Consider the following 17,947-nt stretch of genomic DNA (forward strand, 5'->3'; position numbering starts at 1 on the left):
GGATTTGTAGCATGTGTAGCTACTGCCTTATTAGGTGATGCTTCTCAACATGCCATGCAATAATTCCCCATACATTCAGCATCTCTTTTATTTCCGTAGAAGATTGTTGCATCTATTTTTTTTTTTTTTTTATCGCCCTATCCTGACCAGATCTCCTCTGCAGCCTTTTGCTGCCACACAGAATACAGTTGCATAATTCTGTCAGTGGTTCTGACTATATTCTTCCACAAGCTCACCAAGTTAGTTCTAGTCTCCTTTAGTTTTAAAACTTTTGCAGAGACAAAATCTAATTGATTGCTTGATTAAGTTCCAAGAAGCCTGAGGCACTTGTTCAAACTATAACACAAACTGGTGCCAACGAATCCAATATGTGAATTCCTTGCTACTCGTTCTGGGAAACCTTGCTTGTTAGTGTAGGTTCTTAACTTAGATTTAGCAGATTAAGGTACTGCATATGCAGTTCCTGAAGAATTTCATGCATGATTGAAATAAATTTCAAAGAACAAAGAAAGAGTTTGTACTTCTAAACTTTAACTTTCTTTTTATTTTTATTTAAAACTGTAATTTCATTAAAACAAGGTTTTATAACATGGTTCTTAAATTGCATTTTTTAATGAAAGTTTTATTCTTTTATCTATTCGTGATAGAAAGAAAGGACCACATCAAAACTTATTTTTCCTTTTACTCTTTTTGAAATTTTTTTTACCTAACAAATATTTACTTTGCATTAAAAGTAATTGATATAAAGAGGGGGGAAAAATAGATACTGCCTGAAAGAAACAATTTGAATTTTACGGATCACCATGAACCTTTAATTTGCATTTTCGTATACTTTTTGTTAGTTGATTTGACCATTCTTAGCAGTATATCAATAATATATGCATTGCAGTTATATTAGCTATAAAAACAAGTACTTTACCCTTTCACTGATGCAAATTTCAGCACACAAACTTTATTGCCGACAACATACAGTATACACGTAAAAAAAATGTTAATAATGCTGTTGCCTGCTGAAATATTCTGTTTGGCATCAGTTATATCAATTTTGGCGATTTATGCTGTCAAAATTTAAAAGTACCTGTTGCATTTTATTTTGTGATTTCCTTATTTAATTTGTTTTATTATTTAAGAACAGTTAAAAAGGTGTTAACTGCAATTAAAGAAATTTTTGTGGAAATTTATAAAATTCTGTAAATATTATGCTTTTAACTTATTGTAATTAATTATATCTGATACCTTAGTAGGATCTTTAAAGTTAGTTAAATTATATTGCTTAATATCATTTCCTAAACAAAAATTGTTTATTGGCTGATGGCAAAAATTTGGTACCCTATAATTTCTATTTTTAGGATGAAAATGCAAAGAATGCTAAATACAGCAGTTTTATGTAAAAAGCTAGGGGAAAATCACTTGTTTTACTGCTTTTGTTGCTTGAACTTATGTGAGAATGTTCATTCTTTTGTTGGTAAGGTCATGGAAAAGTATCCAATTCCATTTTATTTAAATAGATATTGAAAATAAGATTCCACATTGCCAATCATTGTTGAAGGTATTAATTTTTATATACAACAAAGAAAACTGAATTTTCTAATAAGGGGAAATAGGAGAGGCATTACTAGATTTGTTCTTGACTTGCATCCTGAAAATATAGGTATCCAGTCTGTTTTACTTATAATATTCAGACTAAACTAACTGCATACATTCATTTGTACTTTTACCTTTAACTGTGTTTACTGATAGAATATGGCTATATACACAATAAAGTTTTTTTTTTTTTTTTCCTGTTATGTAAAAAGTAATTTACTTGTGTAATGCTAAGTTGTGAAACAGACTTTTTTTAAACGTTCATCAAAATTATTAATTTACTGTTTATGCTTTATAAGTATTAATTATTGAATCCTAAGAAAAACATCCATTTTAAGAAAATAATGTTCTCCAGTTTTAATCTTAAAAAAAATGCAGGATATTTTACCAATTCTAACAATATATAATATGTGCTAAAAGGGCATAAATTTGAAAAATATAAATAAAACCTCTTTTTAGAATAGCATTATTTATAGAAAAGCCAGGAACTCTTCTATTTTACATATATGCTAACAATGCAGCTAATTAACTTCGAAAGCTTCAACCTGTGTAAACTTGCATTTTGTTCACTTTACTCAACAAAATCTTTGAATACTTTAACTAATTTAGTTGGCATTTCTTTTTGTTATCATTTAAATAACATTGTCACAAAGGATGCCCAATAATAGGCAGTTTGGAATAAAGAAATCAGTTTTTTGAAAGACATTAGAAATTGAAATGTATTGGTAGTAAAATGCTCAATGCTAGTAAATCAAATAGAAAATCGAATTGCATTTAATTGTTTTCTAAGAGCAAAATGGATGATGTGGCACTAATTTATGCTATTAGTGAAGCACATACACATGATACACCCCGTATATAATAGTAGAAATTAAAATATTAAAAACATTTTTGAATACAGTTTCAGTATGTAAATATTTTCATTATTTATAGACTACATTTCCAATGGGTTTTATATTTTAGAAAAAGCAAAAAGTTCCAAGGAACTATCTACATCTTATAGTTTGTGTGTAGATATGTCTAAATATGATATAAACATTTGTTTAGTATATGCTGAGAAATTTCTTAATAAAGACATGTGCACATCTTACAAATTTTGTGCAGATATGAATCTGTCTCCTCTGTATATTAAATTTGAATTATTCTAAATGAACACACAGATAACAATGATTCACAGTCATTGTTATCTATGTGTTCAAATTCATTGTTGAAAGTCATTGAAGTGGCTGTCTTGAGCATTGATAATGCTATGAATGACAATGGATGATTTCTGATGAAAAAGAGGCTATATGTTTATAAATAGAATTGACAATTGGAATTACAATGGACGTTGGAAAAATAATTGAAAGTATATCAAAGTTGAAATGGTATGTTAAATTTTACATGGAAGAATAAAATGACAGTAAGGACTGTTAAAAGAATTATGAAAGTTTCAGTTGAGGATTGAAAATTGAAGAGACCTTCAGAATATTTCAATATTAATGGGCGATCTTATGAATGGCAATTCTGTGGGCTTTTTAAGAAGCCAGCGAGTTTCAAATGTTTGGAAACCAATTAGCAGTTGAAAATATTGATCATTTGCAGAAAAGAACGGGAAGCTAAATTGGAAGTTTAGAGAAATAAAGTCAACTAAGTTAGCAGATGAGGTGTGTGTACATGATTGGTTTATAAATGCTTAAATTATTTAATTCAAAAATACTGTGGATTAGCAATAAAGTGAAATATTTCTAAATCAATTGCTGAAATGCCTAAATCAGTTTTTCCATTTTTCCGTAATCAGTTTGTGTCATATTAGTTCTGACAATTGCTGTAGATTCTACAAAAGTTCTTTAAAAAAAAAAAAAAAATATGCTTATAAATATTCATTACCAAAATCTGTTTTGCTGATAACTAAAAAAGCATTAAATAGCAATATCTAAGGTAAAAAAAAGTTTAATTGATAATGAGTTCTAATAAATTAATGAAATTAATGGCTTTAACTTTAAAAAATTAAAAATTTTGACTATTGTGCCTCGGAACAAGTCCACCCCTAATGCATTTTATCAATGCATTAAAAAAAAATATGAATCATAGATGCTTCAGTATTACTGTTCATAATTGAACTATTCTAAAATTTGGTTATTTCATCAGGGAAAAATTCTTTTATGCATTATTATGAAATTATTTGTCAAAAAGAACATTAGAGCAATTAAAAGGCAATTTAAAAGAATATCTAAATTTTAAGAAATATCAGAGCAAAATGAATATGACCAAGGGAAGTTTTTAAAATAAAAAAATATATAATTTTGGAGCTATAATCATTTTCAAAACATCTTTTTTTAAAAAAAATTTAGTTACACATATACAAAATTCTTTTTATTACATAGATATGAAATTTGATATTGTATTTATTTAGAACAATATCAATATGCATTTTTAAATTTTATTTATATGTTTTTGATTAGTAATTAAAAATAGTATGTATTTTTGCTGCTTCCCAAATATTGACTTTTGACTTTGAATACTTTTTAAAATTCTATTTTTGTACTCTTACTCACATGTTTCGTTAATTTGGGGAGGATTTTAAGATTTTTTTTTTCTATGTGATCACAGATTCTTATATCACAGTATATTTTCAATTTGCTATTAAAAAAATAAATAATTTTAAATGTAAATATTTTTTATGCTCTTTAGTAATAATAAATTACATTTTTTTTCTGTATGTATTATGTTCTTTATTCAAAAATAATTTTTGTAATGAAGAAAATCCTTTATTTTATTTTTGCTGCTTTTCAATTTTGCGACTTGACAATTGTCTAGAACATCCCAGTTCCCTAAACACATGAATATTAGAAAACAGTAATTTACAAAAATATATTTATATTCAGAATGCAATATGTAATAAGCCCCAGTTTCAGTTGAGATATTTAAATGATGTGTGTAATTTTATAATAGTGTCTACATTGTAAGATGTTCATTATTATTAAATTAGAAGTGGTTTAAAATCTGTGGTACAGTATTTATGTCAAGAGATAATGTATAATAGATATAGAATATCCTTTAACCCATTGTTAATCGTAATAATTTTATCTTTAAATAATTGTCATTTATCTTACGGACATAAAATCTGTTCTATATTATGTTCATTTGGTTTTGATAATTTTCTTCATAATAATTAGTTCTAATGAAATGATAGTGATCTTGAAAATTCTGTAGAAATATTCAAATTATAATGTGTGAAAAAATGCTCATAAATGCTAGTTGTATGCATTTATATTAAATATTGCTGTTGACAGGTGATATTTCAATTAAAATTTTGTTGCTGTTAGAACTTTTGAAGCTGCAAAACTAAGTTATGTATTACCAATAAGCAGTCTCACCGTAAAACAAGAAATGAAATACATATCCTCCTGTTTTACTTTAAGTTATGTCTTTAAATTTATATCTGTTGATGCAAAATGTTTATTAACAAATTCTTAAATTTGTATGAATCTAATGCATGAAAAAATATTTCGTTTGCATTTTATTTAGCCTATTGGTGCTTTTCCAGTTTAGGTTTTAACCAGGAAGCCATATATCTGCTAGGTCCAATGAGTTTAAAAATATGTCAGGAAATCTGTCTTTCTGTGTGAAAACCCTGGTTTCATTGTAAATGTATTGAAACTCATTAGGAAGCTAAAATAAACTTTTCAGGTATTTCCTCCATTTCCTTATCTCGAAAAGCAGGAAATCTGTCTTTCTGTGTGAAAACCCTGGTTTCATTGTAAATGTATTGAAACTCATTAGGAAGCTAAAATAAACTTTTCAGGTATTTCCTCCATTTCCTTATCTCGAAAAGCAGACGTGAGCATCTGAAACCTGAAGCACTTGCTCACATTTCAGAATTAGAATGCTTAAAAGATTGCGAATACTTTTTTTTTCCAAGTTCAGTTATGTAATTTTGTTTTATCTGTAAATAATAATTTTAATTTAAATCTTCTTTTGTCTTTTTTTTATATATATAATTTTTAAAATGCAGTAAGTTTTAAATAAGAATTTTGTAAACTATAGTTATTTTGAAAATATTCATTTGTGTTTTGTTTATTGTTTTTTTTTTATGAAACTAATTTTTTCTTGCATAAATATAATTTTATTTGCTTGTATTTTGAGAAATGAAAAAAAAAAAAAAAAAAAAAAAAATGCTGGGCCTACAAAATCTGATGTGTGTCCTTGAATTTGTATGATTAACATGAGCCTTTACAGCTTAAATCTGAAATTTTGTGCTGTAGCGTTGATATTAGTTACATGAAGTTTAGTGATATTTATTTGAAATTTCAAAATTCGGAAAATAGAATCTGTAATACAGGTAAAATAGTTTAGTTTTAAATGAAAATGTTTGCATTTTTCTAATTATTTTTCAGAGTGCAAATGGCTGCAAATTTAGAAATTAAAAATGTTGACTTTCAGTATTGATTGTTATTGATAATATTGGAATTCAATTATTCACAATCTTTAATTTCTTTACAGAGTGATGAACCTATGTCTTCATTAAAGTCCATGGCAGAGCAAGCTGTTTTAAATGCTGGTTTAGAAACTCATATTCCTACATCCCCATCTCCATCTTCCGCAGAACGAGGCAAGTATTTCTGATTTCTCCCCCCTCCCCCTTTTCATTTTCTCCTATTCCTGATTGTTATTCGTCTTGTTTGAAATTTGTTTGTCTGAAATTTTGTAATATTTGTTTGAAAAGAATAATGTCTTATTTCATGCATCTTTTTATTTTACCTATTGTCTGCATTAAAAAAGAAAAATTTTTAGTATAAATTAGTTACTTAGTTTTTTGTTTATAATCTTAAATTGATTATAGTGTTATGTTTTATGAGTATAAAAATACCAAATTCCAATTTGAATATTTTCTAATATAGTAAATATTCTATTCTCAAATTAATGTGACTTACCATATAAAAGAGTGTGCCTGTGTTTTGTTCTTTTATTCAAATTAAAACAATGCATTGATAAAATGTAATGCACTTTTTTTATGAGATTATTATGTTCCAAGCAGAGGTGGCTTAGTAAAGTTTTGGCTTCGAGGCTGATAGCTCCATATTCAAAATCAGATTCCATTAAAGATCTCTCATGTATATGAAATTAGTCCATGTTAAATCTTGCATTAAAAATGTCCACCAATGTGAAAGTTTGGAGTAGAGGTCCTAGCTTAAAGATAATCTTTATCATTTGATTAGAGCTCAAAATTATGTGGTCCATTCCAAAATAACCCTAGTATTTGTTTCTAAGCGGCATGTTGATATAAGTAATACTAAACTAAACTGGATTGGAAATGTGATTTATTTTTACTTATTGTATATATTTTCATGCAAGTTATTAATTTACATTAACTGTTTTTTCTTTTGTCATTTACAGAAGCTCACATACCACCTCTATTAGGCGTAGCCCCTCTTGGTCCTGTACCTCTGACTAAAGACTGTATTCAGCAAATTCGAATACTAGAATCTGCTCAAAGGCACATGCCTCATCCATCTGATTCTGAAAGACTTAGGTAATTTTTTTTTTTTTTTTTTTTGCTGTTATTATTAGTAGTATTATTTGTTAACTTATTTAGTCAGTATTAATATAATTGATATTATGTTGATTTAAACACTTCATACTATATCATATGATGCAAACAAAAAGTTGTTTATGAAAATAAGGTGTTAAAATACTTGGTGCCAACTACTTGTTTTCTCATTTAGTAGTTTAATTTATATCAAATTATAAAAATTCTATTAATATCAAGTTTATTCATTAACCGAAATACAGATAAAGAGACATGTAGAAACCGAAACATAGACACAGGCCTTAAAAAAAGCCCTAGACAAGTTGGAATTGTCATCTTTATAGAGGTCTTTAAGAAAGGCACCTTATTCTGAAGCTTTAATTTTCTCCTGGTTTGAGTTCCTGCCACAAAAATTTATAAATGTGAAAACTGATTATCACAAAATTTAAAATTCTAAGGAGAATTATGCCTTCATTAAATTTGCAATTGAATCACTCTTGTATTGAAATAAGAAAAGGAAGGAGAAATGTTACCTGACAATGAAATTACAAAACATTTTACTTGCAGGCCAACAAAGTGTACATATTTCGTTGTTTTGGAATTGCTCCAAATTTTGCTTCACTGTTGTACACCATTCTTTGCTGAAGATCTAAAAAAACTTATTCTAAATGTAACTGTTATATTTATTATTGTGAAAAAAAAGTCTTTGAGAATCATTGAATGTGTTTATTTGTTAACTAAATTTAATTGTGAAGACAATTCAGTTATTGTCCTCTTTCTAAGATATGCCTTGGATCACTGAAGGTATGATTTTATGGGTCTGTTTCGTACGTTCTGATTTCAAAAGATTTGCTTCAGTATGTTAAATGAATACATATGAGGTTTAAAGCTTTAGGAGAGCAGAAAAAAGTTCAAATGAAAGCAGCATTGCAAGTGAAATTGTTGGAAAAAAAATCTAATGGCTGGAAAATTTGCAGATGTTGCAAAAGTTAATGCCCAAATATATGAATTGCCAAAAATAAATAAATGATTAAAAAAATCTTGGTTCATAATGGGTTTTTTTTTTAAGTATTTATTAAATGGTTTGTATCCTGACAGTAAAATTGTTATTTTTTATTTGAATTCATCTGTGTCCTTAATTTTGTGTAACTTAACTATTAAAAAGCATTAGAGATGATCAATATCACAATTTGTAAATTTTATCTTGCTAAATTCTAGGCAATAAATTAAAGATAATCTTTTTTTTCTTCAGTTTTTAATATACTATTATTTTGAGTAATGTTAAATTGTTTGTTCCTTTCCTCATTTCCACTCAATTAAACTATGGAATGTTTGTATTCCATTATAACTAACACATAAGTGCTGTTTGCACATTTCCTCTTATACTGCTTATACGTCCTGGGAAAATGCAAGGAATAATTTTTTACAAATTTAAGTAGCAACCCTTTTTTTAAAAAGCCTCAAATTTTTATGCAGGAAATGAGTGGGAACTCAGGAAATGTATAATTTGTCGTATTTTAGTGAAATATCTTCCCCTTTTTTAAAAAAAATATATTAGTCTTGTATTTACATTCTAATATTCTGATAGCAAATAATATATAAATTTCTGATATTAATAGATAAAATTATTAAAATTTAATAGATCAGCAGATCCATATATATGTCATATACTGTAATTTAGCTTTAGTAAAAGTGCTAAAAATTCTCAGCTTACACAGAAATATGTGTTAGTTACATACAGTTAAGAGAATTTACATTTACTGCTATTGCTTGAATCTTGTCTGAATAATAAGAAGTAATACTTGATATACTCTTAAAATTCTAAAAAATTGCTTCTGTAAGGGATATAAGTTTTAATGAACCTTGGAAACCACTGAATCAGCCTTAAGAATTATTATATAGTATAATAAATTTTGAAATTTGATATTGTAATTTAAAGTTGTTATGGGATTTTTATTTGTTTCAATTTATTGATGCCCTTTATGGAAACATTCTGCATAAAAACATATGTTATTTGTTCTAAATTTCAAATTTAATTATTATTGTATTATACCCATGTAATAGATATGCTCTATAAATTATGGATATAGTACATAATTGATAAGTAAATGTGTATTAAAAATGTAACATTTGTATGATTTTTTTTCCTTATGAGGATATTGTAACTTGAGTAGTAATGGATAAGCAATTTAAAAATTGCTTATAAATTTCTCTTGACAGGCAATACCTTCCTCGAAATCCGGTCCCAACACCTTCATATTATCCTAATGGCTTAAATCATTGCGATACTGTGGAATTCTTCCAGCGACTGTCCACAGAAACTTTGTTTTTTGTCTTTTATTATATGGAGGTAAAGTATAATGCTATATTTTTCCAATCAAAAATTTAAATAAATATTTTCTTTCTGCAGCAAAATGCTGGATTTAGTCATATCTAAAATAAATAAGAATCTTCATGATTTCATTTTCAAAACATAAACAAGACCATCTCAGTCATTCTATTAAATATGAAGAACAAAGAAAATCAAAATCAAGAAAGAAAATCAGAACAAAGAAAAGGGCAAATTAATGTGCAAATGAATTGAAAGGGAAGGATGAAATGGCAGGATTAAAAATAATTGCTTCTCGTAACTTTCTTGCTGTTGAAGATAAAAAGTTAATTAAAATTATATGATTTATTGTCTTACTGTAATGAATAGCTTTTGGTTAAAAATGTTCTATTAACAGTTGTAAACCTTTAGATGTGAGGGATTGAAAATCATTTTTATTCTCTTTCTGGCTTGCCAATTGAAATTTTGTAACTTAATTATAAAAACTGTGTGAAGCATATTTTTGATTATTTCGTAAACTTAATAATGGATTTTTTTATATATATGTTTGATAATTCATTTGGATTGCAAATATAAGTAAATACTTTTTTAAAAAAATTATTTTGTCATAAACAAAATTATATTCAAAATAGTTGTTCTAAAGTGAAATAAAATTCTTTATTTAATTTTATATTAATGTTTCATTTATTTTACTTATGCATGATCAATTTCTTTTTTTTACTTCAACATTATAATTTTTTATAAAAATCTTTTTAGAAAAATAAATTTTAATAATATATGTTGCAGATTATAGATTATCATATAACAACATAAAAAATGATATAAAAAATTTTTTAAGTTTTTTTTTTTAATAAATGAAAAGAAAGAAAAAAAATTGCAAAACAGAAAATTAATTTAATGTTGAATTTGAAAGTTTTTTAGCAATAGAAATATAGCTTTTATAAGAATATGTACCAGTGAAATAAAATTGTTCGATTCCCTTTAAAATTTTCAAGTAGTTTTGTGATCAATCAACTTTATTTTTAATTGTATATTGTATATAGTACTTTGCAACTTTTCTAGGGAACAAAAGCACAATATTTAGCAGCTAAAGCATTAAAAAAACAATCTTGGAGGTTTCACACAAAGTATATGATGTGGTTTCAGAGGCATGAGGAGCCCAAAACAATCACAGATGAATATGAACAGGTAATTTTTGCTATTTGTAAGGTGTCTTTTGATTGTTGGAATGAAAATCATTTTAATTACTAATTCAACTTTAATTAAAAAGTCTGTTTATAATTTTATCTATGAAGTTGCTTTATATTTTTAAGTATTCAGTAATATATACATCCAGGTAACAAATATATTTGCAAACTTAATTGCCTTTGGCAATTGATTATTGGCTTCATGCATTGTTTAGCAGATACATTAAAAAATCATTTTCTTATTTGGTATGATAGAAAAAATGAATTTAATTAAATGAGTCTATTATAATCTATTGTAGAAATACATGCTAATTAAAAAGTATATGCATTTTTAAAGAAATGTGAAAATTCTTCTTTAATGGAAGGAATTTCTATTGGCATGAAATTACATTCAATTATTACATTGGCATGAAAATGTATGAAAAACAAACGTATATTATGTTAAATAAGTATACATAAAACATTTATAATTATTTCTTTTAAGAGAAATTTGTAAGAACTTTCTTTTAAGCTTGTTCTTATACTTAATTCAATATATGTCTGCTTAAAATTCATTGTATTAAATAAAATATTTTATATGGCTAGATATTTCAATGACGAATACAAGAATATACTAAATGAAATGGTGATGAATCTTCTATAATATTATCGGAATGCTAAATATAAATTTAAAACATTAAATAACATATGGAAATTATTTAAATGTTATCTATACACATTTCTTTCAGTTAACTACTTACTTCATAGTGTAGAGATAGTTTTTAAAAAATACAAAAAAAAGCTTATTTATTGACTTAAACTGTATTCAGTACTAGCAATTAGATTATTAATCCTTCTTTTTTTCCCTTCTAGGGCACATATATTTATTTTGATTATGAAAAATGGGGCCAAAGGAAGAAAGAAGGTTTTACATTTGAATACAGGTACCTGGAAGATCGAGACTTGAACTAATTTGTGTCACATTACTTGTCATTCGTTTGCCTCATTCACCTTAGCGGATGTTTCAAGAAATTGGATTGTGCTTTCTGAGTGTACAACACTCCAGCCTGAAGAAAGAGTCGCAGCCTGACTGTTGTAATTGCACTGGTACTTTCAACTGCCTTCGTGTCCTCACTGCCAGTCGCAACAAGTCAAACTGCCATGCTTTCTCATTTGTTTCGTTTTAATCTTGTATTGTTGAAAAAACACACAGAGAAAATGGGTTGAAAACTTTCATTGTAGAAACATCTGATGTAGTACTTGATTGTGGGTAAGGTAAAGACTGATATATACAAGCAGCACATCACTTGTAGTGTGTGTATATTTATTTATTTATTAAATGTCACTTTTTTTTTCTCTCGTTCTAATGATTCACTCAGTCTTTTAGGAAAACTATTATTGTAACTAATGCCTTTTGAAAATTTATGGTGTCATTGGAAGTTTATTATTTTTTCAAAAATGTTTTTTTCTTTAATGGTTGTGGATTTCATTTATCTATTTCAACTTTTAATTTCTTATGTATTTTTAGTTTCAAAAACTGTTGTTTGATGTCTTTAATGATTTTGAGTATCTTGTCTTCATGTTTTGGAGAAACATTATGACTCTATATTTGTCTTTACAACAAATAAAGCTAATGGGTCTCCTGAAATGAAGTACAATGATACTTCTACTTAACCACTTAGCACTAATGGCAATTTTTTCCCTGCAAATTTTCCAGCTATATATATATATAAAAAAATGTATGGCAATTATAATTTTTAATCTTTCTGAATTAATTGTATTTAAATATCAAAAATCAAGCATTGACCTGAAGTTAATGATATAAAGGAACTGTCCATGTGATATTTCTTATATTCCTTTATCTTTAACCTGAGGATGATGATATGATTTTGTGCATTACCATATTTAATGGATTTCAGCTTTTACTTTTATTTTTCTTCCTTTATATGTCTTATAATTTAATCAAATGTATATTGCAATATTAGTGATTTTACTATTAATAAATTGGTAGGGCTACTTCTGTGAGATAAGGTTTCTGCTGTACCTAAATAATTGCAATGAGCTTTATATAAGAGTAATGTTTTAAGAGATGGAAAATTATATCTTATAAGCACAACTAGACCTATCTATTCTTGCTAGATTTTTCAATTATTCATTTTCGTTTAATGGCATTTTGTAGCTCTTAGATGTAGATAAAACTTGTAAATAGATCAAAGTTTCCTGTTGTACTATTTTTAAGGCACTTATTGAAAAAATTAATTTGATCTTGTTTTTTAATGAATTTGTGTGTTGCTTGTGTATATCAGATAATGATCTTAGCATTGAATGGTGTTTGCCATTACTGGTATCCCTGAATTATATATATATGAACTTTAGGATGTGTATCAGGGATTTTATTGTTTTGGCATACAGTTTGTACAGATATCATTTGTACAACTTGCCACATAATATTTAAGGTATGAGACTTGGGCAGAAGAAAATAATTAAAAAAATTTATCTGCCTTGTGTAAGTTAAATATTTGTATTATTTTGTAACTATTGGCAGTCAGAAAGCTGGTAAAAACTACTGTTTTGCCTTTTTATTCAGCCGTAGATGTGTATGGCCACAATTGATTGTGATTTTCTCATTGTAAATAAACTTTTCTGAGAGAAATGTAGGTTATGAAATCTTAGAGATGTTAGTCATATTCTTTTCTCCCCTCCATTGTTTTTAATTATGTGTTCTTAAATTAGTTTGGGCATGTTTACTTACATTTCACTTTACCCCTGCTGGGCAGAGTGTATTGACATGTAAGTGTAAGCAAATGGGCTCCACAAATATGTGCGTAAAGTACTTTTATTCTAATAATTTCCTTTTGTAATTCTATTTTGAATTTGGTTTTAAGTACAAGTAAATTCCTAAGTAAAAGAGAATACAAAAGTATCTATGCAAAAGGGAAAAGTGAAAAGATGCATTCTGTTGTTGTGGCTCACATAATTTGTTACTGAAAATTAAACCATGTTTCATGGGTGCTGTATGTATAATTTCAATCCCATCTGTGCTATCTTATAAAAATGTACTCTGTGATATTCTGTAAGTACATAATTTAAACATTTGCTTTGTGTTCATCTGTTCTCTTTTTAGAACAGAAAGAATTGCATTATACGATTTAGATGAATATGTAATAAAGTTTCAAAAATGAGGTTTCAAGTTTTTGTTTTTATTATGTTGACGAAATTTCCCTGCTTTTTTAGAAATTAAAAACAATTTATGGCATCTATTGCTTTTTTTTTTTTTTTTTCCGATCGTGTGTGCCTTTTAAGGATTTTGCAATTAAGCAATTCCTCAAAATATCTGCCTCACTTATTTTTTTCAAAGTTCTCTTATGCTTTTTTTTTTTAAAATTCTTGATACAATTCTTGTAAATTTAATAATCTTAGCATTGACTTATATATCGATTATACTTTGATATTTCTACCAAAGATAATTATAATTTAAGTACTTTATCAGTTCATGAATGGTGAAAAATAAGATACCTATTTTGTAAGCTTAATATATTTGAATTCATTTATATGAGCTACATTGTATCTTTTAAATGCTTGTTTACTAGTCTTAGCAAGATTTGGTGCCTTTTCCTTAATTTATTTGTTCCTTCTTAGTGCTTACAATATCGTCCCTCTTCCACACATGGATGCTGGCCTTAAAATTAATTCACTATAATTCAAATACTTATATTTTGACTTGGATGTTACAGTATTATCTCTGTTTTAAATGTTACATATCATACATATTTTGTAATTATTATTCTTCATTTTATAATAACATATGGTTACTTGTATTGATGTTAAGCAAGAATTATGTGTGTATTCTGCATAGATTTAGGTTGTATTTGTTAAAATAATATTTATCTAGGTGCTTGCAATTAGTCAGCAATTAATTTTCTGAGTCATTAAAATTTTCACTTATCTGTGAATGCCATTTACCAATGGGGTTGAAATTATAACTTACAGTAAAAACCATAATACATAAAACCTCTGCTCGTGATAGAAATTGAAGTCTGTTACAATTGAAAATATTCCTTTCCTGAGATGTACATTTGTTACGATTGTTTTTTTCCATAGAATTTTAAAAATGATTATGAAATAAACATAAAAAAAAGTATGTGCATTTATTCATAACAGTGAGAAGTACATAAAATGGTGGAAGCTACACCATTGCCTGACACGAGCTCAATCATTCCTCGTTTCTGTTATGCAAAGATGGATGAATATTTTTGTATAACTCACTTAAGGACTTGTACATAACTCTCATTTGTGCTGTAGCTTTTACATAATTATGTATCATTGTGCTTTCAATGCTATTTAGGTATTTGTTTGAAATTCATGTTTTTTTTTTTTTTTTTTTTTTCTCTCTCTTCTCTTTATATAAGTTTTAAATTGGTTTACATATTGGTTAGCATTGATTTTTTTTTTTTACATTAAATTCATGCTGTTTTGAAAATTAGCTAATTACAATGTGGAAAAAGTTACCTATAGTAAATGCATGAATTTATGAACTTTCTTATGTATAAAATCTTAAGGTGCATTTTTTCTTACTATATTAGAATTCTAGTCTTGATATTTTAAAGAAACAAATAACAGAACAAATTTATCCTTTGTATATAAAACATTGTTTATTTTTTTATTACAAAATTCTCTTAAATTATTAATGTTGTATTTATAATTTCAGTTTTTAAAAAGCAATGCAACTTTGTTGATCTCAAATTATATAAAAGTTGCATTTCTCTTACAGTTATTTTCTTGTTGATTTTTTTATTGATTTTTTATTTTTTCATTTTTTTTCTATCCAAAATTTAAAGAAATAATTGCACAGCTTACGAATTTCAGCTCTGTTTATATTTCATAAATGACATTTAGTTTTTCCTCATCTTCACATATACACTATGGTTCATAACCCTACTTGAACTTTTTATACCAATAGGCTTTATAAATGTATATATTCATCATTAAATGAAAGCCATTGGTAAAATGCATACATGATTTTTAAGTTGTTGATATTTAGACATTTGAGACAGATCTGGCTGGAAATTCCATGAAACATTGCATCAGCTATTCAACTAATTGAGTAAAAAAAAATTAGTTAAAAATAATTATCAGTTTACTTACGTCATGCTGTGTCATATTTATTTTCTTTAATTTTTTTCTTATAGAAGCAACAAAGAATGTCCTGTTCCATTGTGCAATTTCAATTAACATTAAATTGTTAGACATATTCTTCTTGATGAATAAATATTTTAAATGTTAAAAGAAAATTATATTTAGATTAATGTATTTAATGTAACATGTTAACTTTTCCACATTGTAATTAAATATTATTTGATTTCATTTTTTAAAAATCTTTATTTGTTTTTAAAACTTTTTGCAAACTGTATGATAAAGTTTAAACTAATAGAGATATATATTGTTAGATTTTAATATTCCAATCTTGAATGAAATTTTATTTTAGAAAGAAAAAAACAAAACAAATGACTATAGTAGTTTGAAACCTTTTATCTTTTCTGATTTTTGTATGTTTTTGTCTTGAGTTCTTCCTTGTGTTTAGTATAAAGTTCATGTTGTATATCACACTCCCGTTGTTTGTCCCTCTATGGATACTTTTTACCAAAGCGTTTTATGCTGTTGGTTTTATATGCCTTTTGGGACGGTGTAAATAAAAGGAGTGTGTATACTCTTGTGAACATAAAAACATCTGCTGAGTAAAAGGCAAAATAAACTCTCTGAATGCTGTATAGTAATTTTTTTCTTTCATTTTCTGGAAATCATGCTACACTGACACATTTTTAAATCTGATGTTTTCCTAGTCAAAGTATAAATTATATACAGTACACAATGATCAGAATGCTGCTCTTTTCCTGTCACAACTTGTATTTTGCACGCAACACTTAGGAGGATTGTAGCAGACGCACGCTTCCAATGCCTTGACTTCTTCACTTAATTACGAAAAAAAAAGAAAACTAGGCCTGATAGTCATGAACTGGATACTTGAGAGTGTACTGTAATATAGAACTCCTTTATTTGGAACTCTCGAGAATTGTTAAGATTTTGTTTAGTATGAAGATTACTTTCAAAGTTAAGATTATGGTTGATCGCATTAACTTTGTTATGTATAAAGTTGTTGAATTAAAATATACAAAGTTGTTATTAAAGTTCAATATATACCGATATTAGCTGAATTAAAGCTACCTTATTTAAAACATAAAGGATCGACTGATATAGTTAATACTAAATGACAATGTCAATCGGTTATTCCTTAAAGTATTTTTCAAGATTAATATAACATATATAATACACTTGAGTCTGCCTATCTGGCATTATATCGCTTTCGATATGTTAAGCAACTTTTTTATAAAATTGAACAATTTCCTTACCATATTTTAATAAGAAAATTTTTAACTGGAATATAAGTTATAAGAAGGTAATGCCAATATTCATGTCTTTTTTCCTGATTTAGAAAGTCATTGACCTAATATTTCTTTAAGATCTTGTCTAATGATGGTCTCTTAGATGTTTGTGTTCATAATAGCCTTTCTGTAATGGCTATTCTTTATGCAGTTTTATTTCCTTTTTACTGTGGTAGATTTTGGGGTGGAAGTTATCTCTGCAACCATACATACTAAGTTAATAATTCATACTAAATAACAAGCTTTGAATTATATCCAGGAAAACAATTTTACTTAAAAGTGCAAAATCTTGGCAATAACTAGGAATCTAACGAAAAGCAATTTTACTCATATGTTATATACATAAAGCAGTATAGTGGTAATATAGACTAAACTTGCCCTGTTTTTTTATTCTGACATTGATAAATGATTTATTAGCAATGTGGTAATTAAATTATCTAAACATATAAAAATATAACATTTATCCCAATAGCTATATAATTTAATATGATTTCATAGGCAGGCAGACTTTATATAAGAATGCATCTGCTACTGTCACAATTAAGTGTTTAAATTAAACATTGTATATTAATTTGATTTTCTTTCTGATTTAGATTTGGTCGAAATATGCGAAATTGACTAGAAGCATTCATAGACTGCTGATAAATGTGCTACCTTAATTCTTCAGTCAGTATGAGTTAATGTATGATATACATGAACTCATACTCGCAATTCAATAAATCCATTCCATTTCATTTCAAAGCACTTTACAGCTTGTTAATCTTTCTGTAACTAACCGGGAAAATGCATTCAGTTTTTAATGCATAAAAATGTTTAATTTGATGGTTCTTTCACCTTCGACATATACCCTGAATATATAGTGAGGTTAGGATAGCATAGAGAGAAAGGTGCCAAATCCTAGAAGGTCATAGTAGTC

At 26.8% G+C, this 17,947-nt stretch overlaps 1 protein-coding gene across 3 annotated transcripts in view; it reads left to right on the top strand.

Annotated features, from left to right (window-relative positions):
- Window positions 1-16,365, top strand: part of LOC129983744 (CCR4-NOT transcription complex subunit 3-like) — a 45,938-nt gene extending 29,573 nt beyond the window's left edge. For all 3 annotated transcript variants that reach the window (XM_056093355.1, XM_056093353.1, XM_056093354.1), the window contains exons 12-16: window positions 6,070-6,178; window positions 6,964-7,099; window positions 9,317-9,446; window positions 10,488-10,613; window positions 11,465-16,365. In XM_056093355.1, coding sequence (XP_055949330.1) covers window positions 6,070-6,178; window positions 6,964-7,099; window positions 9,317-9,446; window positions 10,488-10,613; window positions 11,465-11,563 — 600 coding nt within the window. In that variant the 3' untranslated portion in view covers window positions 11,564-16,365. The remainder of the gene's footprint in view (window positions 1-6,069; window positions 6,179-6,963; window positions 7,100-9,316; window positions 9,447-10,487; window positions 10,614-11,464) is intronic.
- Window positions 16,366-17,947: the final 1,582 nt, after the last annotated feature.

The sequence above is a fragment of the Argiope bruennichi genome, chromosome 9, assembly GCF_947563725.1.
Source record: "Argiope bruennichi chromosome 9, qqArgBrue1.1, whole genome shotgun sequence".
Lineage (NCBI taxonomy): Eukaryota > Metazoa > Arthropoda > Arachnida > Araneae > Araneidae > Argiope > Argiope bruennichi.